The sequence below is a fragment of the Papio anubis genome, chromosome 14 (genome assembly GCF_008728515.1).
Source record: "Papio anubis isolate 15944 chromosome 14, Panubis1.0, whole genome shotgun sequence".
NCBI lineage: Eukaryota > Metazoa > Chordata > Mammalia > Primates > Cercopithecidae > Papio > Papio anubis.
In genome coordinates, this window is record NC_044989.1 from 24490344 (window position 1) to 24516754 (window position 26411).

At 53.4% G+C, this 26411-nt stretch overlaps 1 protein-coding gene across 6 annotated transcripts in view; it reads right to left on the minus strand.

Annotated features, from left to right (window-relative positions):
* ADCY3 (adenylate cyclase 3) overlaps nt 1–26411 on the minus strand; it is a 106191-nt gene that overhangs the window by 18261 nt on the left and 61519 nt on the right. For all 6 annotated transcript variants that reach the window (XM_009183793.3, XM_009183792.4, XM_009183794.4 and 3 more), the window contains exons 4-8: nt 5536–5666; nt 4850–4961; nt 4553–4680; nt 2836–2994; nt 1446–1623 (exon numbers count right to left, since the gene is read on the minus strand). In XM_009183793.3, coding sequence (XP_009182057.1) covers nt 1446–1623; nt 2836–2994; nt 4553–4680; nt 4850–4961; nt 5536–5666 — 708 coding nt within the window. The remainder of the gene's footprint in view (nt 1–1445; nt 1624–2835; nt 2995–4552; nt 4681–4849; nt 4962–5535; nt 5667–26411) is intronic.

A 26411-nucleotide genomic window follows, 5' to 3' on the forward strand; every position in this document is an offset into this window, starting at 1 on the left:
TCGGCTCACTGCAAGCTCCGCCTCCTGGGTTTACGCCATTCTCCTGCCTCAGCCCTCCCAAGTAGCTGGGACTACAGGCGCCCACCACCTCGCCCAGCTAGTTTTTTGTATTTTTAGTAGAGATGGGGTTTCACCATGTTAGCCAGGATGGTCTCGATCTCCTGACCTCGTGATCCGCCTGCCTCGGCCTCCCAAAGTGCTGGGATTACAGGCTTGAGCCACCGCGCCCGGCCCGATCTGAGCAATTATTAATAAAAGGATGGAACTGCCATTAACTGAGATGGGAAGACCGAGAGAGAGCAGGTTTTGGAGTGGGAAGGCGGGCAGGAGCTTTGGACAGGTGGCATTTAAGATGCCTATTATATGTACAAATGGAGGCATACAAGTGGCTGTATGTTGAGTGCAGGAAAGCCGCTGGGGCTGGAGATACAAATTTGGGAGTTGTCAGAGAAGGCCTTTAAAATGACACTGGATGAGACCGACATCGAGGCTAGAATGAACAGGGAGTCTATCAGCCGTCACTCCTGCAGCCTCCCCACAGTGGGCTTTGCTTTAGCCACAATTAGGCAAAGCCTCAGCCACGGAGCAGTCTCAGATGACACGATTTCCCTGACAGCCACCACGCTCCTTAATTCCAAGTCTTGTTAGATAGACTCCCATACTGGAGGAAAGGGTTTTGACATGAGAGATTACAAAAAATAAAACCACCTCCAGATTCAGTAGGGGATGGTAAAGGGATCAATTTCTGCAACAGCTGCTGTTGGTTTCTAATCAGACTGACAGGAGGTGTTTGGGGGTTGGTGGACAGGCCTGGGGAAGCTGCTGACTGCTTCAGGTCTGTAGATATTCGGGGGGCCCCACACGAAGACCAGACCAGAGGGCAGGCCCATAGGATGCTCTGCTGCGAGCTTGTTCAACCGCAGTATTTGATGTTTGGCCCAAGACAATTCTTCTTCCAATGTGGCCCAGAGAAGCCAAAAGATGGGACACCCCTGCTCTATAACTTCTATCTCATTCCTTCCTCATTTCCCACTCAGGAAACCTTCCTGGCCTTGGTCCTCCTTCCCCATGACCAGTCACCCCACTCCCAGCCTCGTCTGTGAGTCTCTCCCTGAGCATCCGTGTCACTCCGGTGGCTTCACTCACTTCCTCCGTGCAGGAGACTCTGAGCTCCAGCCCAGCTGCTCTCCTGGGCGCCACCAACACACCTGCAGTGCCTCCCTTTTGGATGTGGTCTTGGGATATGCTACAGTCACCTCCATTGCAACTTGCCATGAATTACACTCACCGTCTCCCCCCAGAAACCAGCTATCCCTCAGGAAGGGTGCCAGCCTGCCACTCACCTCTCATAGCCAGCCACCACTGGGTCCTGTAACTCTTCTGCCATCTTTCCTTAATCTCCTCCTCTCCAACCCCCTCATCTGGGGGTGGGGTGGGGAACTCACCGAGCCATTGAGGCCATTCTGGGTGGCTGTTTTCTTCACCTCTGGCTTGGAGGCAATGATGAGGTAGGTTTCAATACCCTTCTCTTCTAGGTAATCACAGCGGCTGCCCCCATCGCCTGGTTCCACATCAAACTCCCCTTTCAGGCAGTCCATGGTGCTCTGGGAGATGTGCACACGCCTGGATTGCAGAGAGAGAGAGGCCCTGAGCACCGGCCAGAGGTGGCCCTCACAACCCCCGGGGACAGTCCACGGACCACAGATGCACTGGCTGCTGCTCGGCCCCGTGTCTCTCGGGCATGTGGGGCAGAGGCAAAGTGGAGGCAGGCGCCAAGTGGAATATCTGCCACTAACTAGCTGTGTGGCCCAACTAGTTGTGTGGGCCGTGTGGCGCCTACTCCCATCTCAGCCTCAGTGTTGGAACCACGACACAGGAGTACAATCTTTCTTCAATCTTTGATCCACTGTGAAGCGGATCAAATGTGATAAGGATTTTTTTTTTTTTTTTTGAGACAGTCTTGCCCTGTTGCCCAGGATGGAGTACAGTGGCGCGATCTCAGCTCACTGCAACCTCCACCTTCCAGGTTCTAAGCAATTCTCCTGCCTCAGCCTCCAGAGTAGCTGGGATTATAGGTGCACACCATCACACCTGGCTAATTCTGTATTTTTAGTAGAGATGGGGTTTCTTCATGTTGGTCAGGCTGGTCTCAAACTCTTGACCTCAGGTGATCCACCCGCCTCAGCCTCCCAAAGGGCTGGGATTACAAGTGTGAGCCACAAGATCCAATTATCCCCCACCTTGCACATTTCTCAGTTGCAACCCCAGGTGTCAAGGGAAAATAAAACCTGTTTCTGAGGAGTTACCACTGAGGGCAAGAATCCTAAATGCCACTGAAGGAAGCTGCCCAGCCCAGGTGGGGAAGGCTGAGCTGATCCTCCCTCAGCCTCACCCTGCTAAAGGCAGGGCCTCCATTACTCACTGATCCTGTAAAGGAGCTCAAGTAAGACACGTAATCGCACTGCGACCTGCAAAACACTGCCTCCGAGCCCGCCACTGACGACTGCTCATTACTCTCCCTTTGGGGAGACCTGGGCGCTGGCATAAGGAGAGCTGGGGCAGCCCCCTAAGTGGGTAAAGGAGGACAGGCTACTGCAGGGTCCAGGCAGGAGAAGCCACATCTAACATCAGGCCCAAAGAGGCTTCACCCCAAGGCAGGTGAGAACTGGCTGAGCCAGGGCTGGCGCAGGACAGGAGGAATGCTGTTCCGGGGTGGTGGGGGGACCTTCTCGGAGGCCCCCTGTCCCTCATCAGGGTCACAGCCCTGTGGTATGGAGGGGGACGGTCCGGTCCCTGCCCCAGTCCTCACACCTGCCCCCGCGGAAGGGCACTCACCCAGGGATGCCGCCGGCCTCCATCTTGTTGGCTACAGTGACGTCAGTTGACCACACATCGTACTGCCAGCGCTTCTGGCCCAGGACGCCCCCCAGCACGGTGCCCGTGTGCACCCCCACACGCATGTCCACCCCAGTCTTGGTCTTCTCCCGCACATACCTGCCATGGACACACAGAAAGGAGGGTCAGGGCGTGGCCTTCACAAGACAGCCAGCCTGCAAAAGAAATTCATCGTGGGCCTCTTCCCCTCCACGGGAGGGGGCCTGGTAAGGTCCCCACAGCTTTCCGCCTACACTGAAGTCCAGTAACCCATGGTGTTGGGTGGGGGGTAAGGCAGGCCAGGGCCAGCCCAGAGTCAGGCATCACAGGCCAGCAGGACGAAGGCACCAAGCGACCCTCCTCCCTATCCCCACTTCCCGAGGGGCCTCCAGTTTCTTTCTGCCGATTACTCTTATTCATTCATGCAGTTAATATTTCACTGAGCGTCAAGTATGTGCCAGGCACGTTCGAGGTGCTGCAGACATAGAGGTGAACAAAATAGCGGTGAGCAGTCCCTTGCCTGAACGTGTCTGACAGGGCAGGGAGAGGATGCTAGAGTTCCTGGACTACTGCCCCTGGGATAAAGGCCATATTGCTTTTTCTTTTTTTTTTTTTGAGACGGAGTTTCACTCTTGTTGCCCAGGCTGGAGTGCAATGGCACGATCTCGGCTTACAGCCACCTCTGCCTCCTGGGTTAAAGCCATTCTGCCTCAGCCCCCAGAGTAGATGGGACTACAGGCATGTGCCACCACACCCGGCTAATTTTGTATTTTTAGTAGAGACGGGGTTTCTCCATGTTGGTCATGACTGGTCTCGAACTCCAGACCTCAGGCGATCCGCCTGCCTTGGCCTCCCAAAGTGCTGGGATTACAGGCGTGAGCCCCCGCACCCGGCCAACATTGCTTTCTTTCCAGGGCAATACTAGATGGGATTTAACCTGGAAGACGGTAAAAATGCAAAGCTGCCCCCTCGGAGAAGAGGGTAAAGGGCGGGCAACTTCCAGGACTCCATCCCATGGGGGAGGGGCCTCGGCAGGAGCTTCCCTTTCCACGTTGGTGCCTGATGTCACCCCGGGTTCCCCAGAGGCTGGAAGTCAACCAGAGGGACTGCCCATCTGAGAGCTGCAAGCGCACTTGGAGCAGGGACAAGAGGGGGGACAGTGAGCGCAGGAGAGTCTGCCTCCCTCACAGCCAAGGCTGGAGCACAGAGGCCGGGGTGGGCTCCAGCCCCAGCCCTGAGCCCCTCTGCCAGGGGCTTACAGTCACTGCACCACAAGATGGAGAGGGCAGTGCCTTCGGGGGTCATGGTGAGAAAACACTGAGGAGAGATGGGGAGCACCTGTGGGGGTCCTAGCAAGTGTGAGGAAGCATGAGGAATTTCACAACTGCAACTTCCAGTATAAAGGGAATACGTGGACTAAGGCTGGAAAAGCGGGCCCCACAGGCTGGGGGAGGCTTACAGTTCCCCTGGGCTGTGAGGAAGGTAAGCCACGTCCCAGCTTCCAGAGCAGGGGCCTGTGCCACCCATCAACCAGCGCCGTGTCCCAGCAGGGCACAGTCTTTGCCTCCAGCCGATCCCCACCCAGGGGCTGTGGCCAGCGCAGAAGACCTGCTTCTCCCTGGGTCCAGGGTTGGGGCCCTTGCTCTGGGAGCCTCCCTCCCAGAGGCACCCCACTTACGAGATGGCCTCCACCATGGCGAGCCCCATGAGGATGGAGCAGACGGCGTGGTCCTCCCGGTAGTCAGGCAGGCCGCAGATGCAGTAGTAGCAGTCGCCCAGGATCTTAATCCGCAGCTGGTGGTATTTCTGAAAGGGGAGGGCCTGGCCTATGCTCCAGCCCCTCATCAGTGCGGGAGGAGTGGCCAAGAAAGCAGAGGAAGGACAGAGGGAGAAAATCATGGGGCCGGGGATGGTGGCCAGGCACAGGCCATGAGGGCAGGCCCCGCCGGAGAGCCAGGCGGGACCAGGGACTTACAGCTGCCAGCTTGTCAAAGCGGGCAAAGAGCTCGTTGAGCAGCTTCACGAGCTCCTGGGCACTGCAGGCAGAAGACAGCTGGGTAAAGCCCACGATGTCGGCAAAGAGGATGCTGCATGAGGAACGAACCGTGGGGGTGAGGCTCCAGGCAGCGAGGTGTGCCCGCTCCCTCTCCAACCCGCAGGGCGGCCAGGATCAGGGTGGGAGAAGGTCCTCCCTCACCCCCTCCAGGGCAGTGAGACCCTGGCCCTTCCAGGTAAAGTCAGGGCTCTGACCTTGCACTTGTCCTAGTGGACCTCCCCCTGCAGGCATCCCTCCCTGTGGTGCCTGGGGACCACCCCACACTGCCCCCTCTTGCCCGGGCTGAACTCATCCTTCTTCCTAGAATCAGAGGTCAGGGCTCTAGCCCCAGTGCTGGCCCCGAACAGCTGGGTGACCTCACAGGAGTCCCTTCCCCACTCTGGGTGATGTCTGTTCTATGATGGGGTTGGACCAGGCAGCCTAGAACACACTGTAGCTTAAACACCTGCCGGCAGCTTCTCCTGCCGGGTTGATGAGTGCCGTGGGGAGCCTCGCTTCTAGTCCCTGAAAAACCTCTTGAAGCCCACAGCGCCTAGTGGGTCCTGCAAAGACGCAGCCTCCACGGCCTGCTCTGTCATCAGAGCCTGCACCCCGGGCCGGCGTACCTGACGTTCTCATGGCGGTACATGTACATGGTGTTGAACTGCTGCTGGTCCTTCTGGCTCTCGTCTTTCTTCATGTCTTTCAGCATCTCGTCAGCCACGTGCTTGGGCAGGATGGAAAGCATGAGGTTCTCCTGTGAGGGACAGGAGAGGGTCAGAGGCAACGGTAGGGCCCGCTAGGGGCAAGTTAAGATATTTCTTGGAAGAAACGCCCCGATCCTGGCAAGAAACATGAGCCGGGAACCACGCTGCCCTCCAGAGAGACCTCACAGACCTGCCTCGGGAACAGCTAGGGGTCTGGGACAGGCAGCTTCTGGCCCTGACAAGGCTGAGGGTGGCAATGGCCCCTTCAGAGCAACTGAGGGGAGCCAGAAACGCAGTGAAGCATCCTAAATGTGGCTCTGTGCTCAGCATCCTCGTGCCACAAGAAGCGCAACAGTCCTGCGTGGGCTGCTGTACCGTGAGCGCTCCCGGTAGGAGCCCTGTGGGGTCACCTCAGCCACCCGCCGTGGCTGCACAGAGCCATCGCTCACAAAATTCTGCTTTGACCCGATCAAAGACTGACAGCAGACAAGGCACCACACAAGGTGCCAGCAACACAAAACCAGCAAGATCGTCCACCTCAGAGAGCGGAGGGTCTCACCGGGACACAGGTAAGCATGCCCAGTGCAGCATGGCAAGTTCTGTGCCCAGAAAGAGAGCAGAGGACTGCGCAAGAGAGAAGCAGGGGCCGAGGTTGGCTGGGGAGGAGGCATCAAGGAAGCCTTCCTGAAGGAGCCTTGGCCGAGCCCAAGACACGACGCTGAGGGCACTCCTGTCGGAGGCAGCCATGTACACAAAGTCACAGACACATACAAAGTCACAGACACACGCAAAGCACACCAGGGTCCTTCAGGGATTTCCATGGAGGTAAAAACAAATATGGCTTGAGAGCTGGGCAGGGTTTAGATCAGGGTCAGCAAACTGTGGCCTGTGGGCTCAAGCTGACTGCTGCTGTCTTTCTTTTTTTTTTATACAGGGTCTTGCTCTGTTGCTCAGGCTGGCGTGCAGTGGTACAAACATGGCTCACTGCAGCCTCAACGTCCTGGGCTCAAGTGATCCTCCCACCTCAACCTCCCAAGTAGCTTGGAGTACAGGCATGTATTGCCACACCCAGCTAATTTTTACATTTTTTGTAGAGACAGGGTCTTGCCACGTTGCCTAAGCTGGTCTTGGACTCCTGCGCTCAAGCCATCCTCTCTGTTTCCATCAAGTTTTCCTGGCACCCAGCCATGCTCATTGGTTGATATATTGTCTCTGGCTGCTTTAACACTCCAGTGGCAGAGTGGGGTAGAATTGACAGAGACCGCGTGGCCCACAGAGCCAAAAGTATTTACTGTGTGGCTCTTGTCAGAAGAGGTCCATGGCTTGAGTGGCACCGGTCTCTGGAACGGGGAACAGAGGAGGAGTGGCAGATGTGAGGGCAAAGACAGGGTTTGGTTCTGAGGCGCCGCAGGGCCTCTGTTCGGGCACCTGCAGGCAGCGCTCAGGAGAGTGGGCTGAACCATCTGTCCTGGAAGCCATGCGTTGGATGATCAGTAGCGAGAGAAAACCAGGGACAGAACGTGGTGCTGCGGAGGCAAAGCCAGGGGCAGGAGGCCCAGCAGGGAGCCAGTCAAGAGGGCAGCACTGCCCCCATCCCCGAGGGGAGGACGATGATGATGGCGTCTGGTGAAGGACGGTGGGGGGCACTTGGGGGAGAACCCCAAGTTGAGGTTTTGCAGGATGGAAACTGTAAAAGGCCAAGGGGCATGAGAACTGGCTCATGGCGGGGACGCAACTAAAGAAAGTGTGTCCAGAGAAGGGTCAAGATACCAATGAAACCACAGCAGGCACAGGCAGAGGCCAGGGAACTGGAGGGCAGAGATGTGGCTGGAGGACAGGTGGCCACTGACCCTCAGGGTGGAGGGCTTCCGGGTGGCTAGGCCCGTGTTGCCATGGGGTCGGCTGCTGAAAGGCGAGGAGCGCGTGGGCAGGGACTCAGGATGCCCAGGAGCTCCGTATCTAGAGTGCAGATCCCAGACATTACCACCCTGGGTCCAGGGTGGCCAGAAAACCTAGAACTAGTGGCTTGGTCCTCAGCAATCAGGGCCTGACTGGATGGCTGCAGATCCCAGGTCACAGGGGCAGCAGCCAGGGACTTCGCCTCCTGACAAGGTCTGGGCAGGGGAGCAGGCCCCACCGCTCCAGCTCTGCTGAGTTCAGGGGTCCCTGAGGCCCGAGAGAAGTCAGCTCATCCTGCATGTCAGATGCGCCTGCTCTGGAGCAGGAGGAGGTGGTGAAGGCTCAACTCCACTCCTCTGGGCAGAGCTGCCAAGTGGTCCCCAGAGTCTGCTGTTGTACTCGGGCCCTCAGCACCTAATAAACCAGAGGCCTCCCTTGGGAGAATCAGCTCTGCTATAGGTCCCCGTCGTCTACACTCTGTAGCTTCATGGGGAGAATTTATCACCTTTCTTACAGGAAATCACACCATTAGGACAAGGGGAGCATGCCTGGCAGGCACTGGCCCCTGCCTGAAGCCGTTACAGTGGTTTTGCTCTTTGATATGGTTTGGCTGTGTCCCTACCCAAATATCAACTCGAATCGTATCTCCCAGAATTCCCACGTGTTGTGGGAGGGACCCAGAGGGAGGTAATTGAATCATGGGGGGCCAGTCTTTCCCGTGCTATTCTCGTGATAGTGAGTAAGTCTCACGAGATCTGATGGGTTTATCAGGAGTTTCTGCTTTTGCTTTTTGCTCATTTTCTTTTGCTGCCACCATGTAAGAAGTGCCTTTCGCCTCCCGCCATGATTCTGAGGCCTCCTCAGCCATGTGGAACTGTAAGTCCAATTAAACCTCTTTTTCTTCCCAGTCTCAGGTATGTCTTTATCAGCAGCATGAATTTGAACTAATACAGTAAATTGGTACCAGTCGAGTGGCACGTTGCTGAAAAGATACCCAAAAATGTGGAAGTGACTTTGGAACTGGGTAACAGGCAGAGGTCGAAACAGTTTGGAGGGCTCAGAAGACAGGAAACTGTGGGAAAGTCTGGAACCTCCCAGAGACTTGGTGAATGGCTTTGACAGAAAAGCCGATAGTGATATGAACAATAAGGTCCAGGCTGAGGTGGTCTCAGATAGAGATGAGGAACTTGTTGGGAACTGGAGTAAAGTTGACTGTTACATTTTAGCAAAGACTGGCGGCATTTTGCCCCTGCCCTAGAGATTTGTGGAACTTTGAACTTGAGAGATGACTAGGGTATCTGGTGGAAGAAATTTCTAAGCAGCAAAGCATTCAAAATGTGACTTGGGTGCTATTAATGGCATTCGTTTTAAAACGGAAACAGCATAAAAATTTGGAAAATTTGCAGCCTGACTATGCGACAGAAAAGGAAATCTCATTTTCTGAGAATTCAAGCTGGCTGCAGAAATTTGTGTAAGTAACGAAGAGCTGAAAGTTAATCACCAAGAAAATGTGGAAAATGTCTCCAGGGCACGGCAGTCACCTTTGCAGCAGCCCCTCCCATCACAGGCCCTGAGGTTTAAGAGGAAAAAGTACTTTCGTGGGCCAGGCCCAGGGTGCCCATGCTGTGTGCAGCCTAGGGACTTGGTGCCCTGTGTCCCAGCCACTCCAGCCATGACCGAAAGGGGCCAATGCAGAGCTTGGGTTGTGGCTTCGGAGGGTGCAAGCCCCAAGCCTTGGCAGCTTCACGTGGTGTTGAGCCTGTGGGCACACAGAAGTCAAGAATTAAGATTTGGGGAACATCTGCCTGGATTTCAGAAGATATATGGAGATGCCCAAGGAAAAGTTTGCTGCAAGGGCAAGGCCCTCATGGAGAACCCCTGCTAGGGCAGTGTGGAAGGGAAATGTGGAGTCGGAGCCACCACGCAGAGTCCCTACTGTGGCACTGCCCAGTGGAGCTGTGAGAAGAGGGCCACCGTCTTCAGAGCCCAGAATGGTAGATCTACTGACAGCTTGCACCATGCGCCTGGAAAAGCTGCAGACCCTCAAGCTGCAGAGCCTGTGAAAGCAGCTGTGAGGGAGGCTATACCCTGCAAAGCCACAGGGGCAGAGCTGCCCAAGACCACAGGAACCCGCCTCTTATATCAGCATGACCTGGATGTGAGAACTGGAGTCACAGGAGATCATTTTGGAGCTTTAAAATTTGAGCTCCAAAGAAGCCCCACTGGATTTCGAACTTGCATGGGGCCTGTAAGCCCTTTGTTCTGGCCAATTTCTCCCATTTGGAATGGCTGTATTTACCCAATATCTATACCCCCATTGTATCTAGAAGTAACTAGCTTGCTTTTGATTTTTTTTTTTTTTTTTTTTTTGAGACAAAGTCTCGCTCTTGTCCCCCAGGCTGGAGTGCCATGGTGCGATCTCAGCTCACTGCAACCTCTGCCTCCCTGGTTCAAGCAATTCTCCTGCCTCAGCCTCCTGAGTAGCTGGGATTACAGGTGCTCACCACTATGCGCGGCTAATTTTTGTATTTTTAGTAGAGACAGGGTTTTGCCATGTTGGCCAGGCTGGTCTCGAACTCCTGACCTCAGGTGGTCCACTTGCCTCAGCCTCCCAAAGTGCTGGCATTACAGGCGTGAGCCACCATGTCTGGCCACTTGCTTTTGATTTTACAGGCTCTTAGGCAGAAGGGACTCGCCTTGTCTCAGATGAGACTTTGGACTATGGATTTTTGGGTTAATGCTGAAATGAGTTAAGACTTTGGGGGACTATTGGGAAGGTATGGTTGGTTTTGAAATGTGAGGACATGAGACTTGGAGGGGCCAGGGGTGGAATGATACGGTTTGGCTGTGTCCCCACTCAAATCTCAACTTGAATTCTATCTCCCAGAATTCTCACATGTTGTGGGAGGGACCCAGAGGGAGGTCACTGAATCATGGGGGCCAATCTTTCATGTGCTATTCTCATGATAGCGAATAAGTCTCACGAGATCTGATGGGTGTATTAGGAGTTTCCGCTTTTGCTTCTCATTTCCTCTTTTTCCACCATGTAAGAAGTGCCTTTCACCTCCCACCATGATTCCGAGGCCTCCCCAGCCATGTGGAACTGTAAGTCCAATTAAACTGCTTTTTCTTCCCAATCTTGGGTACGTCTTTATCAGCAGCATGAATGTGGACTAAGACACTCTTATTCTTCCATTTCCGCAGTGATCTCTCTTCACTGTTAACCTCGAGCGTGGCATTACAGCTCAGGAATGAGAAGCCAAAGGAACCCCAGTGCGTCCTGCCCTGGTTCCACCTAAGCCCGGGAAGTGGTATCTGGTTCTCCCAGGGCCCTGCAGCCCAGAAAGAGCAACCTGGGCAACCTTGGTGCTTGGCAACTCCCCTCCCTCTGCCAGTCGAGTGTGGCAAGAGGATGCCCAATGCAAAGACATGGGTGGAGGAGAGCTCGGTGGGACCCGAGGACCCATCTCGAAACCTAACTAACCAGACATTGTGGGAAAAAGCTCTGGGCTTGCAGAAAAGATGAACCTCTGGGAAGGTTTTCAAGAAAAGCCAGAGATAGGGCCCTATCAACTCTTGAGAGCTGTCTCTTAAGGCAGACAGCTGCTGGGAGTCCTGAGGGGCAGGCAGAGCTGAGAAGTCTGGAGGAGGCAGGTGGGAGGCAGCACCCACTGGGCTGGGGCTGGGTTTCTCTGGTCAGTAATCCCTGGGATCCCAGCCCGCACTGGAGCGTGCAGTCCTGGTGCGCTTGAGGCTCTCGGGGCAGGAGGAGGCAGCTGTCAGGATCATGGGTGCTGGCCTGGCTCAGCCCCCAGCCCTGCCCGCACTCACTGTGGCTACCAGGCAGGTTACTAAACCTCCCTGTGCCTTGGTTTCCTAGGCAGGAAAGCAGAAAGGACACGATTCACTGCCAGCAAGCACTTAGAACAGTGCCTGGCCCACAGCAAGCGCTCACCGTAGTCTAGCTGTTCCTACTGTCACATGATAGAAAGTGTGACTGAGTGACTGAGGGTGTGGAGACAGCAGGTGGCTCAGAAAGACAGGGCCTAATGTTTCTCTGGGTTTTCAAGTTGGCCAGAAGTTTTTAGGTTGAGTTCCAGTGAGATGTGCCAGGGTCAGCACAAACCCTCTGGGTCGTTCAGCCTGGCCTCGGGAGCTCTGCTTACTGCAGGTGGGACAACGAAGGGGACACAAGGAAGGGTCCTGCCTTCTGTTTGAGTCTCAGCACCCCCAGCCACGTATGCATTCAGGGTGCTGCTTGGGGGAGGAGGGCGCAGATGTCTGAGGAGCGTGGGGAGGTGCGGTCAGGTGTGTGGGCAGGGAGGGACGTAGAACGCGAGGTTTAAGAACGTCACAGCGCCGTGCTGGCCTCCCTCCCAGCCTACATGCAGTGGCTTCTGCAGCCACAGCTCACACAGCACACAGGCCTTTCCTGCCCGTCCCTCCCGCCCTGGCCCCGGGTCTACCTCAGAGCTCTGTCCCTTCAGAAAATCCTCTCCAGGCTCCCTTGGAACCTTGCGGACCCGAGAGTCCAATCCAGTCCTGTGTGAGTTCCATGCCCCTGACCACACTACTGGTTCCCCTCCAGACACTGCTGAGCCTCCTCGGGGGTGACCCACACCTGCCTCCTCCCGGCATGGCTCGGGTCTCTGAGACTGTCTACCAATACAGAACACAAAACCAGGGCAGCCCTGGAGCCCAAAACAGGAGCCTCGGAAGGGCCACATGAGTGAAGCAGCCATGAGCTTCTCTCTCGGGGTGGGACGGGGGAATTTCCATTTTTTTCCATTATATATTTCCATAACCTTTGCTAAGAGCACATATGAGTTCTGAAAGCAGAAAATCAATGAATATCAAACTTAAAGAACAAGAAAGGGGCTATGGTTGTAAATTCAGGCTGCGAATTCCTCTGTGGTTTGTGGAAACCTTATAGTCAGCCTCAAAAAGTGAAGCAGGCCAACAGTCCACCTGGAGTCATTCTGGTAACAAGACGGGTTTTAAACAAGACGCCAGTGCACGCGGAAGAAAGGACACGTGGAACTTGACAGAGGGGAAGGGAGGAGGAGGGTCTGGGAGGCAAAGGCCCATGGGAGGAAGGGGCCCTCCCCCCCGCCACCCCCCAAGCCTCAGGGCCTCTGGCAATGGCCTCTGAATGTGTCTCCCTGTGGCCAGCTGGCTCCTCTGATTCAGTCCACCTTCGGCACGGTGTCTGGATGTCCTCTAAGCTGTGTCACACTGGTGCCCAGCACCCTCAGTGGCGCCCTAGTCCCCCTCACAGTGGCACTGGCCTGTCTTTCTGGTCCTGTCCCCCACTGCTCTCCCTGCGGCCCCTCAGGGTAGACGAGCTAGACTGTTTCCTCTTCTCGATACCCCTCCCCGTCCTCTGCTTCTGGCGTCACTCTCTGTGGATCATCCCTCCCTCCCCACACCTTCGACACCCACCTCACATGTCACCTCTCCAGAGAGCCCCTGGCCCCTGCCCAGGGGTGCCTGTTCCTCCCTCCTCACTGATACCCACTTGGTTGGTGCCTCTCGATTGGTGCTGACCTTGTTTGCCCTTAGAGTTCAGAGATTCTAAACCCTTTCCCAGATCCTGGCCCCTTTCATGAGTGCGTGATGCCAGCTACGGACCTTCTAGAAAAATGCTCATACACACACAGAAGATCCCTGATTACCATTCCAGGACCCTGGCTAAAGACTCTGACATCCCTTCATTTGTGTTCCTGGGGAAGGAAGGAGGCTGGGATCCAGATGACTTGTCAAATGGGTCCCACAGCAGGGGACAGGAGTGCAGGGGAGAGAGGCCACCCCTAGCAGCCTAGGATTGCTCAGGGCCCCAGGGATGATCCATGTGGCTTGGTCTCCCCAGCATGGAGGCAGAGCCTCCTCTTCCAAAGATAGCAGTTGCTATATGTTCCAAGAGTCACAAGAATGTTCCAAGTCTTTGACCCATTAATAGCTCTTCTGAGAAGTTATCCCCCCAAATCCAACAGAAGTAAAGATATACGTAGAAGGTGATCTGCATTGCAGCTTGACTTAACACTTGTGGAAAAACTGTAAGTCACCCAAACACCCAGTAAACGGCTAATTAAAATGACACATCCTCTGGATGGAAGATTCTACAACCTTAAGAATGACCATAATGAAACAACAGTACTGTTTATCATGGCAACAATAAAGTACAGAGAGAAGGGCAGGGCAAAATTGTGTTCTGTGAAGCTGACACCAGGATCGTTGTGTGCATAGAAATAAAGGCAGAAGGCTATATGCAAAGAAAAAAGGCTCGTTTAACTTGGAAGACCAAATTAAGAGAAAACTTGAAACGTTTTTTCAAAGTTGCTATAGGATGCTGGTGGTTGTTCTTTTTAAAAATACTTTTTTAAACTGGAATAAACATGGAACTTCCTGTTGCCTCCAGCTGTGATCCTATCCCTGACCTAGGCTTCTCTGGAAGGACCATAGTTTTCTTAGAAAGGGAACATCCTTCAAGGCCTTTGGGCTTGGCTCCCGATTTCCTAGTCAGCTTGGACATAACCTGAGAAGGGGGAACCTATGGCCAGGCACGAACCAAGGAGACCCACAGCCAAAACGGGGGTGGGGGAAGGCAGTGGCCCTCCTGGGGAGCCAAATGACAGAACGGTCACCCTGCGCTGGCTTCACTCTGTAGCTCTCATGAACACAGCGCCCCACCAGGTGATAGACACTATCCATCCAGTCAAAATCATCCCTCTCCTTTGCTAAAACTTCTGTATCAACCCTGTATATTGTCTCAATTTTGCATATGACAAAACCTAGGCACAGAGAGATGAAGTTGTCTGTTACACATCCCGAAGGGTTAGTGGCAGACCCTGAACCCAGGGCTCTGAGACCCTGGAATGGGTGAGTTTTTGTGCTTTTCCCACCCCAGTTATCTCATCTGCTTTAATGTTGTTCTGCTACAGATGTGAAGGTCCCCCCAGTGCCCAGGAGCATCAGTTAAAACCTTTCCAATAGTCCCATAGACTGTTCTTTTAAATAAACATAGAAATGTATCCTTCTGGTCTTAAGGCTTAAAACTTCTATTTATCTGAGATCCTTCCTCAGGAAAGGACCTTCAGGCCTCTCAAATGAAGTATTGAATGACTGAAACTCACCAACCAGATCACCACATCCAGATGATGAGACTCAGGACCCCTCATTCCTAGTGTATCCCACATTGTTCCATGTTTTCCCTGCTGTGTAAACCCCGGATTTAGTAAGTCAGAGAGATGGATTCGGGACTGAGCTCCCATCTCCCCTACCGCAGCAGCCGATTAAAGCCTTATTTCTTGGCAATAATTGCTGTCACAGTGATTGGCTTTCTGTGCAAGCAGCAGGACCCAGACTGAAGCCCTGGTGTTTTGTAACACAGAGAGGCCCCGACAGTGCGGGTCTGGCTCTGGACACCCTCCCCAGGGCTCCATGCTGCCCCGGCCTTGGGAATCAGGCAGCCGCTCCCAGTGGGTCCTCCTCACAGAAATGGCCCTGCAGCTGCCTCAGTGGGAACTTGCAACAGCCTCTGATGTGTCTCCCAGCACCCTGATCTGCTCCTCCTCTGCAATCCACTGTCCCCATGGCATCTGATGCCCTCAAAGACATCCAGTGGCTGCCACTGCCAGACACCAGGCAGGGGTGGGGGGTACAGAGGCAGTGGTGGTGGCAGCTCCTGGAATCTCCCCTGGGACCCACATTGAGCAAAGAGAAGGGGGAGAGGGGAGGGGGGAGGGCGAGGGGGGGGAGGGCGAGGAGGGGGAGGGCGAGGAGGGGGAGGGGGAGGGGGAGGTAAAGGAGGGTGCTGCCTCCATGGCTCCATCCCCACCCTGTGGCCTAAGGACACTGGTGGGTCACCCATCCTCCCTGGCCTCACTGCCCCACGCTCCTCCTCACAGGCCGAGGAGAGGAGAGGCCCATGTGGCAAAGCCCTGTCTCAGAGCAGGCATGAGTGGCTACCGTGTACTCAGAAAGTACCTAACTGGGCTGAATGTGAGGGGCCTGAATCTAGGACAGCCCTGGACCTCGACAGAGGCCTGCTGCTCCCCAACGCCCACAGGAGGCCCCTGCTTGCCTCTCCATGCGCCAGGAGCCGCTGCCCAAGGACCCGAGCTGCTGAGGCCCATGGAAACTCAGGTAGCCCTCGTCACTGCCACACGAAGTGGCCAAGCCTGTGCGGGGGGCGCAGCCCTGGTTCAGCTGAGCCCATCGCCAGGACTTCAGGCTGCCCTACCCAGAGTGTGGCTGGTGGGGCTGTGGCCTCAGCATTACCCATGCTCATCAGGGTGGGGAAGCCACAGACCTTGAGGTACATGCATGCACTTGAAGCTTGCGAAGTGTCTGTTGAGGAACAAGATTTGAAGGAAAAGAAACTTAGGGGAAAGGAGCAGCTGCAGGGTGCGTGTGCGTGTGTGCATGTGTGGAGGGGTGTTATTTGTACAACATTCTTAAGAGTCTACCTACTAAAGGCACTGCCTCCAGCCATATCAAAGTAGGAGGCAAAACCTGTAACCGAGGACTGGTGGGGTAAGGAAGAAGCAGAAAACATGACCCTCAAAGCCAGTGCGACGCGCTTCGAGGTAGAAATGGCTGTGCGCCTCAGGACACGACGTGCAGTGACCTCGCCCCTGTTCCCGAAGCCAGGGATGGCACAGGACCCCACTGTGAGGAGCTGCCGCAGGGGAAGGTGCAGCGGGGCAGTGCCCAGGGGGCAAGGGTTACTTGGCAGCTTCCATATTCTTTGTATGTTTTCTTTTCCTGTAATCCTTTTTTATTGTTACAATTGTTTTATAGTGTGATTTTCAGAACTTTATTGAAACGTGCCCCATCTTTTTCTTTTTGAGACAGAGTCACTCTGTCACCCAGGCTGGAGTGCAATGGCGCAATCTCGGCTCACTGCAACCTCCACCTCCCAAGTTCAAGTGATTTCTTGCCTCAGCCTCCCGAGTAGGTGGGACTACAGGTGCCCACCACCACACCCGGCTAATTTTTATATTTTTAGTAGAGACGGGGTTTCACCATGTTGGCCAGGCTGGTCCAAAACTCCTGACCTCAGGTGATCTGCCCACCTTGGTCTCCCAAAGTGCTGGGATTACAGGCGTGAGCCACGTGCCCGGCCACTGTGCCCCACCTCTTGAAAGCTCCTGGCACTGGACATTCCATTGCTATTCAATGCCCATCACTGAACATCACTATTCATACACACTGAAAAAGTATATACTGAACCTGTATATACAATGAATATAGCCATTGAATAAGGATATATAATAATCAGTACACAATTGAATGGTGATATTCATCATGGTATGAATTCTTGTGATCAATTTCAGGCCCCTTTGGTGTTGTCTCTCCTTTATAAAAATTACTTGAGGACACAGAGGCCACTTCTCCCAGGACTGCACTTGTTCAGCCTGTGGCGTCTTGAAGCTGTGGCCTGTGGTGGCTTCGCTCTTGGACTGTGACTTTCGGTGGGGAGGTGGCCGGGTTCCAGAGAACCGGACTGTGGAAAAAGGGCCCTTCCTTCATTTGAAGCTTTTTATCTGATGGCCTGGACTAAACAGGAGTATCCGTTGAGGTAAGATAGTAATGACTAATCCCAAAGGTGGCTTTGCTGAAGAAACAAAGCATGTTTAAAATCAGAACATCTGTCAGAGGACCGGCCACATCACCCCTGGGTTTTGGGGGGTAGAGCAAAGCTTACTGGTCTGGGGTTTGGCTGCAAAGGCCCCCATGCCCTGGGCAGGCACTTCACCCTGGGGGCTTCATTCCTCATCTATAAAATGGGTGTCTCGGCCGGGTGCGGTAGCTCACGCCTATAATCCCAGCACTTTGGGAGGCCGAGACAGGCCGATCACGAGGTCAGGAAATTGAGACCATCCTGGTTAACACGGTGAAACCCTGTCTCTACTAAAAATACAAAAGAATTAGCTGGGCGTGGTGGCAGGTGCCTGTAGTCCCTGCTACTCGGGAGGCTGAGGCAGGAGAATGGCGTGAACCCAGGAGGCGGAGTTTGCAGTGAGCCAACATCGCGCCACTGCACTCCAGCCTAGGCAACAGAGCGAGACTTCGTCTCAAAAAAAAAAAAAAAAAAAAAAAAAGGGTGTCTCTTAGGCCTCTTTGTTTAAAGTGTAAATCCTTCCAGAAGACAAACTTCTCAGAAGATACAGAGGACGTATTTAGAAATGTGTGGCCGGTGTGTCACTGGGACAAGTGGCTCATGTGGTTTTTGCTCTGCTGAAATCTGGTGCAACATACAGGATGAAATTCAAAAGGGATAGAGGTCATAGCCTCTACTTGAGTCCCCAAAACCAACTGCAGGAGAACACAATGGGAGAGGCACAGTGTACCAATATTGCGGGGGGTAAAGCGGAGACATCTACCATTTGAGATGCTGTTAGATTTAAAATGAATTCCCGGGCCGGGCATGGTGGCTCATGCCTGTAATCTCAGCACTTTGGGAGGCTGAGGTGGGTGGATCACTTAAGGTCAGGAGTTTAAGACCAGCCCGGGCCACATGGTGAAACCCCATCCTTACTAAAAATTCAAAAATTAGCAGGGCGTGGTGGCGGGCACCTGTAATACCAGCTACTCGGGAGGCTGAAACACAAGAATCGCTGGAACCCGGGAGAGAGAGGCTGCAGTGAACTGAGATTGCACCACTGCCTGGTTCACTGCCTGATCTAGCCTGGGTGACAGAGCGAGACTCCATCCCTAAAAAAATCAAACGAATTCCCAGCATAAAGTAGCTGCCTGAACAAGCCCCTTGGCTCTGGGCTGTGTCACAGAAAATAAGGGCCCAGGTCCAGCTCAACCAGGCTGCGTCCTTAGCCCCACGTCCTCCTACCCACTTCTTAGGAAGCTGTCTTTAAGTCCGAGGAAAGCTGCTGTGTAGAAAAGGGACAAGACTTGCTTTGGAGGCCCCAAGAGAGAAAGCTAATGAGGAAAGGCTGCTGGGGAACAGGGTGCTGCTGTCAGAGAAGGAAGAATTTTTAGAGTCAAAGAGTTCAAAGAATGTGCTGCCCTGAGAGGTGGTAAACTCCCATTCCCAGAAACAGAGAGAGAAGACCGTGGGAGGAGCCAAGCACGGGTGGAAGGCTGGCCCGGAGGAGGCGGGTGTGACCAACCCTGGGGGTTGAGGCCTGGGTGCCCAGATGTGGCTCTGCATAGAGAGGAAGGAGGGTAAAGTCTTCAGGCTCTTCAGGCCTCAAGTCCTTGATGGTTATCCTAAAAATACAGCATGGTAATAAAAGTCAAGGCCCTGACCCTCTCTGGGAAAAGAATCAACATCCAGAGAAAAAACAACAAGCCCTGAAAGTTCCTAGTAGGTTTCCTGGGTAAAGCAAGAACCTGCCCAGATCCTGGGAAGAAGCAACCAGGCCTGCCCTGGGCAACGTGCAGGCCTGCGGTGGGGTGGAGGGTGGAGAAGGACCGGGGCAAGATGCCGGGCCTGCTGGGCTGGGATCTCAGCCGAAAGCAGAGTTGTTGAGTTTCTCAGGTGGGCTGTGAGCCCCACCACCCCAGGGCAATCTGTCGGCATGGCCTCCACAGGGCTCCGAGAAGGAACCACCCAAGCCCCCTTCTACTCAGGGGTGACTCCTGCCAGGCCTTGGTTCGCACTGGCTTAGGACCAAGGTGGAAGGAAGCGGCCAGCACTGTTCGGGGCCTCTGAGCTGTTACAGCTTCAGCTCTGATGAGGCATTCAGGAGTTAATTACAGCAAGGAGGCCAGGAGGGATTTGGATAAATGAGGTTGGCTGGTGAGAAGCTAAGTTTCTACAACATCCTTGTAAGAGGGAGACAGGTTGAGAGAGACCCACAGTGCTCAGGTGGCTGGGAGTGTGAATGTGGAGTGTGTTTATGTGTCCATGTGTGAGCGCTTGCACATGTACACACATGCATCTGCATGTACGTGTCTACTGTCTACAGTGTCTGCATGAGGCATGTATATGAAGTCTGCTTGTCTGTAGGGTGGGTGTGTCCGTGTGTATTCACGTGTCATAAATTCACGTGTGCTTGAGCACACACAATAAATACATGTCACTGTAACCCATCACAGGCTGTGAGCATACCCACAGGTGTTTCACAAACCAGTCTGTCTTGGTCCCAATTAATCCAGATTCTTAGAGTGTCCAGCCAATTTGGAAGCCAAAAAGTCACTGCACCCCACCAGGGTATCCATCATGGCCTGATTACCCAAGTAGAGGTGGCTGTGGGAGGCAGGGAATGAAGAGAAGGACCGGGCCTAGTAACTTTGGGAGGCCAGAGCCCAAACAGCTCACCTCTCCCTAATGAGGGGACGAAGGACCACACTGTGTGAAATCTGGAACCTCCAATACTGCTGCCATTTAGACTAGGGGGCCCATGTGTGCTGCCCCTGCCCAAGAGATATGTTCACCACCTCAGTCACTCGAAGAACAGTCACTGGTCATCGATGCATGTCCCTGAGCTAAATGCTGGGAAGGTCAAAGGTAAACAGTACTCCAAAGAGCTTGGATGGGTGGGGCAATGGTCACATGGGGACAGACTCATCTCCCAGGGCCAGAGTTCTTCAGTCTTCAGCCAAATGCTGTGGGAATGTAGAGGAGGGAAGAGCTGCCTAACTTTAAAAGTCAGCATATTTGGAAACAAGACCTCCAGCATGAGAACAGGCACCAGGCCAGTGTCCCCAGAGTCCCCAGATCAACAGGCCCCAAGAGAAGCAGGGCCATATTTAATCTCAGTGTTGGCGGAGCCAGACTAACGAGCCAACAGGCCATGTCATCTGGAACAGTGAGGGAAATCACACAGAGCTCTTACCCTGCCAGAGCGGGAGAGGGGATGCTGAACACGTGGGACTTCAGGTCACTGGCCTGGCCTCCTGTGCAGTCCCCAGAGACAGGGGCCACCGTGTGGGCCAAGGTGACTGCAGTCTCAGGAGACAGCCCACTGGGCCCAAAGATGGCCACGTGTGTGGTACCTGGAGCCCTCACCATGAATATCTGGCAAAGAGCAGGTACTCCTTAGAGGTTTGATGAGTTAACGAGCTGTCAACTAGCAGACCTGGCCCAAGGGGCAAGTCACCATCCTCTAGGATGGCGCTAATAGAACTTCCTGCAACCACAGAAATGTTTTGTATCTTTGCTGTCCAATATGACAGCCACCAGCCACATTTAGCTATTGAGTGCATGAAATGTGGCTAGTGCTACTGAAAGTGACTTAAAATTTAATTAAATTTAATTAATTTAAATAGCCACATATGACAAGTGGCTACCATATTTCTACCTAGTGCAGTTCTAGAACACTGTCGTCACAAGTGCTGTGCCAACTCTGATGGGCAGAGAGCAGCTGCCTGGAGCCCTGTGTTGAGAAGGACGCAGAGGGTTCGTATCTGTGATTGGCGGGAAGTGCGCTTGCAATGTCTGGCACAGAAGCAAACACCACCTGCTTCTGTCCTTGACCCAGATGCAGCAACTCAGTACCACCCTGGGCATAAAGGCCCAAGAAAATTAAATTAAACAGACAAAATTTCCACCTTTACCTGTGGCACTCCCTAAACTCCTTCCTCTGCTTTTTCTTCACAGCCCTTCCTAGCCCCTGACATAGCACATACTCATCTGTTTAATGTGTGTTGCCCACACTAGAATCTGTTCTGCTCACGACTGTATCCCCAGTACCTAGAAAAGTGCCTGAAATACTTGTGGTCTGAATGGTTTTGTTTTTGAGACAGGGTCCCACTGTCTCCCAGGCGGGAGTGCTGAAGTGCAATCACAGCTCACTGTGCCTTGATCTTGCTGGGCTCAGGTGATCCTCCTGCCTCAGCCTCCCAAGCAGCTGAGACTACAGGTACACACCACCACCAAGCCTGGTTATATATTTTTAAGTTTTTTGTACAGATAAGGTCTTGCCACATCTGGTGTTGGACTCTGGGCTCAAGAGGAGGTAAGTACTTAGCTCAGTGACCTAGCGAGAATGTGAATGCAAGTCTTACTCGCAGCCTTTGTTGCCAGATCGTTCCATTTTCTAAGCGAGTCAAAAATCCAGGTTTTTATCTAGAATGTGCAAATGTTTAAGTAATAGAAAAGGTTAACACTCTGGGAAGGTCAAACAAAACAGATACCCACAGGCCAGCTACGGTCCAAGGACTACCTAACTGATTCTTCCTGTAAGCAGATCTCCCACATAGAGCCAGGAGGAAGTGCCAGCTAGTAAATGAGAGATCTCATATTAAACGGAATAATAAAATGAAAACACCATCTAGGGCCTGGCACAAAGTAAACGTTCAATAAAACTACACTTATTACTAACAAAACTTCATTCTTAGAGCCAGATAAATATAAAATGCACCACAACACTGGCCACAATGGACAATTCTACAACTGTTTGGAGAAAAATTCTGCTGGAGGATGTGGCAAAGGCTTAAGACCTGCCACAGCCCAGCAGAGCCCAGCTCAGAGGCCACACAGCCCATGCATGGGCCGTCAGCAGGACTGTCTTTGCCAGCTCTGCTCATGTCCACCCTGACACAGCCAACATCCTCCCACTGCCACCAGGAACCCACCACTGCTTTAGGACAACCTGTTTTCTTTGGGTTATCTAAAATGTGGATTTGTTTTGCTAAGTCCTGGAATGTTGAAATGAAGAGCATTCTGTGACATCCAGGAGGTGAGAGCTGGAACCAACAGAAGGACCAGTGCCTACTTCACATCGTGAGGAACACACCTGGCTTTTCTCATACCGACAGGCATTTGAGGCTAAAAGAAAAACTAAAAATATGAGATATCTTTGTGGGTGGTTCTGTGAAGAAGTTAAGATAGTGAGTACAATGCAAGGCTGATACTGCGGGTGGACACATGTCTGTCTGTCCCCTGTGAAGCAGACAGTGGGTTGGACCCATTACATTAGACGCCGAGAAAGCCATGATGCAGCCGTGGTGCAACGAGCAAGACGCAGAGCAGCTATGGATCCAGAGGCAGAGGCACAGCCCTCCCACTAGACACCAGCCTCGTCTCCTCTTCCCACTCTTAGTGGTCCCCCAGCCCCGACCTCACTGTTGCCAGGATAACAGTGGCATGGTGGGGCCTGGCACTAGAAGCCCAACCCCAGGCCAAGAGGCAACCGGCCTCTGGCTCCGAATCCCCTCCCCGCTACCAAGGGCCTATAAGAACAGGGCTCAGGGTTGATGACACCTTGTCTTCAGAGCATAAGGTCTTGAGGGAAACAGTGACCAGGCTTGGGCAAAGGTCACAGAGGAAGGACATTCAGAAAAGCAAGAGATACACTCCGAGCTTAAGAAATGGCAGCCTCCCAGCATCCCAAGCTCCAGGGCTCCCCGGAGAGGGGTCTGATGCTTGTGGTCGATGGGCGGTTCTTCCCTGTAAGACCAGCATGAAGGAAAAACACCATTCCTACTCACAGGTGACCCTGCATGTGGGTTAAAGCAGGAGATGTGGGGAGAGGCAGCTGTGCTCTCTGTGCAGTCCAAGACCCGAATGGACACCCACCCAGCGTCCACCTCAGCCCGCTCCCCAAGGTCCCATGGGTGAAGACCGGGATGGCTTTCCACCCTAGACCCTGTGCAGTCTGCCCTGGGCTCTCCCTCTATGTGCCCCAGCTGCAGCCTCCTCCTGTCTGAGGGTGGGCACTGTGGACGGTCCTCGACTCCCCGAGGGAGGACCTGGCACAGGGCCAGTTGACCACGCAGGATGCGTGTGAAGGAAGCACAGGCCTGCCCATCATCCCTCCATCCTCCCACATCCTCCATCAACCACGTTCCGATCCCTGGGAAGTGATTCTGAGTATGATTCAGAGAGGCTCAGTTCTGTAGCGCCACCTGGCAGCAGGTGTGTGCTGAGTGGGTTTTCTGGGTGCCACCTGTTGCCAGGTGGCGGCTGGGGTGCTTAGCAACCCTCAAGGTCCCCAACTAACCCCTGGAGTGTGGTCACGTGGGAATAAAGACAAACAACTCCAGTTCTTTCCTCTGGGCCTCCTGCTCTACCCTCACATGCCCACAGAGCCAGGAAGCTGGACCAAGGCCAGCGTGCACCCCGGCGGCCCCGCACCAGAGGGAAGCATGATGGCACTGCCTACGAAGCCAGATATGTGCTCGGCAGAGGCAAAGAAGACGCTTTGCATGCCAGGGCTGCACCGAGAACTCCAAATCCACAAGGCCTCAGTGCAGGGCAGGCTCCGCTACCCCCCTGCAGGAGACTGGAGCCAGGGAGGTTAAAGCAGTGAAGTCACTGGAAGCTGAGACCCTTGCATTACGCGAATGCTCTGTTGCCTCAACGCACCCTTTGACATATGGACACGCTCACCCCAGTGAGGAGGCGGAAGGGGATGCCTGTGCTTGAGGGACTGCCGCCTTGCCCTCCTGGACCATGGCTGGCTGCCCACTCATCCAGGAGATGACTGTCATTAGCAGGAGGCTGGTCATCTTCATAACAGAAGGTACAACTTCCCAGGGGATGGCAACAGAGAAAGCAGGTTCAGGTCACCAGCGCATTCCTCCACCTCACTTCACAGCAGAGGAGGAAGCTGAGGTCCAGCAAGGAGACACCTGCTGGGACAGCCACATGGCCAGTGCTGCCCTTCAGCCGCACACTCTCAAGGCAGCTTGGAAAACAAGATAAATGGCCAAGCACGGGGCTCATGCCTGCAATCTCAGCACTCTGGGAGGCTGAGGCAGACAGATCACTTGAGGTCAGGAGTTTGAGACCAGCCTGGCCAACATGGCGAAACCCCGTCTCTACTAAAAATACAAAAATTAGCTGGGTGTGGTGGTGGGTGCCTGTAGTCCCATCTACATGGGAGGCTTGAACCTGGGAGGTAGAGGTTGCAGTGAGCCAAGATGGTGCTACTGCATTCCAGCCTGGGCGACAGAGTCAGACTCCATCTCAAAAAAAAGAAAAAAAGAAAAAGCATAAAAGATAAAAGCACCTGACCAAATAAAAAGTGAGACATGGACCCTGGGCAATCAATTCTGGAAGGAGGCCCCTTTTTTGCAGAGGGTAGACTAACAATTTGTTTTTATAGGAGACACCCAAATAGTTTTTTTAAATAGAGAATTTTCTTTAAAAAGACATTAAGCACACATGTAAGTAAGGGATAGCCTGCTGTGACATTGACCTCGAATGGCTCTTTGGAGCCATGTCCAAACCAGGTTCTGTTTCCTCTCCTGCCAGGACTGTCTGCGGCCCTTTCCAAAGTGTTTTTCCGTCTGTTATCTCATTTTTATTCTCATGAGGAGCTTTTACAGGAGGAAAGTGAAACGGGGTCATGCAGCCTCTAGTACTGGCCTGCACTCAGCTCTGAAGACCCGTCAGCTGATGTTTCTGAAACGTCAAATCAGCCCAGAGCCCACGCCACTCCCAACGTCAGTCCCAATGCCTTGGGAGGGAGTGACCTCTGTCCTGGCTGGAAGAGAGAAGGGGAAGGGTGCACAGGCTCCAGCCAGCTCCCATCCTACCTCACCACCCCGACTTCAGCCTGTGCCTCCCCAGGGGCTGGGGGTCAGCGTGACAGCAGCTCGGAGGCCCCAAAGGGCTTCGTGGTTTTTAGACTCCCCTCTGCCTTATTTCATGTGATTCCCAAACTATCCCCTAACAATGGTATTATTTTTAATGTCATATTTCCAGAAAATTAAACTGAAGACCAGAGAGGTGAAGTGCCACCACCATACAGAGAAAGCCAGGGCTCACTGTTCCCCCAAAAATGCTAGCAGAGGCTATGGATGCAAACCCAGGTCCAGGATGGCCAGTGGGGACATCCCTCCCCAACCCCCAGTACAGACTCTGGTGTCCCCACAAGGTGAGGCTGGAGCATAGGACGGTGGGAGTGTGCTAGGGTCTGGGTCCCCTGTCCTCACATGCAAGGCCTGTCCCAGCGCTCACCAGGTCCCTTTCTATCTGATTTTAAAAATCAAGCTCAGGTCCCAGGTTTTCTTTTGGAGGAAGATGTTGTGGAAATAGCTAGAAGTGGTGGTGATACAACATGGTGAGTGTACTAAACCACTTTTAAGGGGTTTTATTTTATGTGCATTTTACCTCTACTAAAAGGAAAAAAAAAAAAGCAAACCTGAGTTTTTTTAACTGCAAACCTAATTTATAATACCTTATTAGTTTTTAAAAATTATTTTTCAACAAAACTCCCAGATTAAGGGAGGTTTTGGCGGCCTCTTCTACTTTTCTATATCTTCAAAATTTTACCCAACAATCCTATGATGGTAGAGAGTTTGAGTGTCTACTATGCAGGCACTGTGCTAATAACGACTTAACATTTACCTCCCCTAATATCACAGGAGAGAGGCAGAAACTCCGGTACTTGGTTCTTGGCTGCTATGCTATGTGAGAGGAAGGTGTTACATTTATTATCTCTCAATCAGGATAAAACATGGCTAGGACACTCTCAAATATCAGGACCAAAAAAAAAAAAAAAAAAAAAAGCCTTGAAGGAATAGGCCTCTGTGATGGTTAATATACATATATATTTTTTTGAGATGAAGTCTTGCTCTGTCGCCCAGGCTGGAGTGCAGTTGCCGGATCTCGGCTCACTGCAAGCTCCGCCTCCCGGGTTCACGCCATTCTCCTGCCTCAGCCTCCCGAGTAGCTGGGACTACAGGCGCCCGCCACCTCGCCGGGCTATTTTTTTGTATTTTTTTAGTAGAGACGGGGTTTCACCGTGTTAGCCAGGATGGTCTCGATCTCCTGACCTCGTGATCCGCCCGTCTTGGCCTCCCAAAGTGCTGGGATTACAGGCTTGAGCCACTGCACCTGGCTTGTGTTTTGTTTTTTAGAGACAGAGTCTTGCTCTGTTGCCCAGGCTGGAGTGCAGTGGCCGGATCTCAGCTCACTGCAAGCTCCGCCTTCCGGGTTCACGCCATTCTCCTGCCTCAGCCTCCCGAGTAGCTGGGAC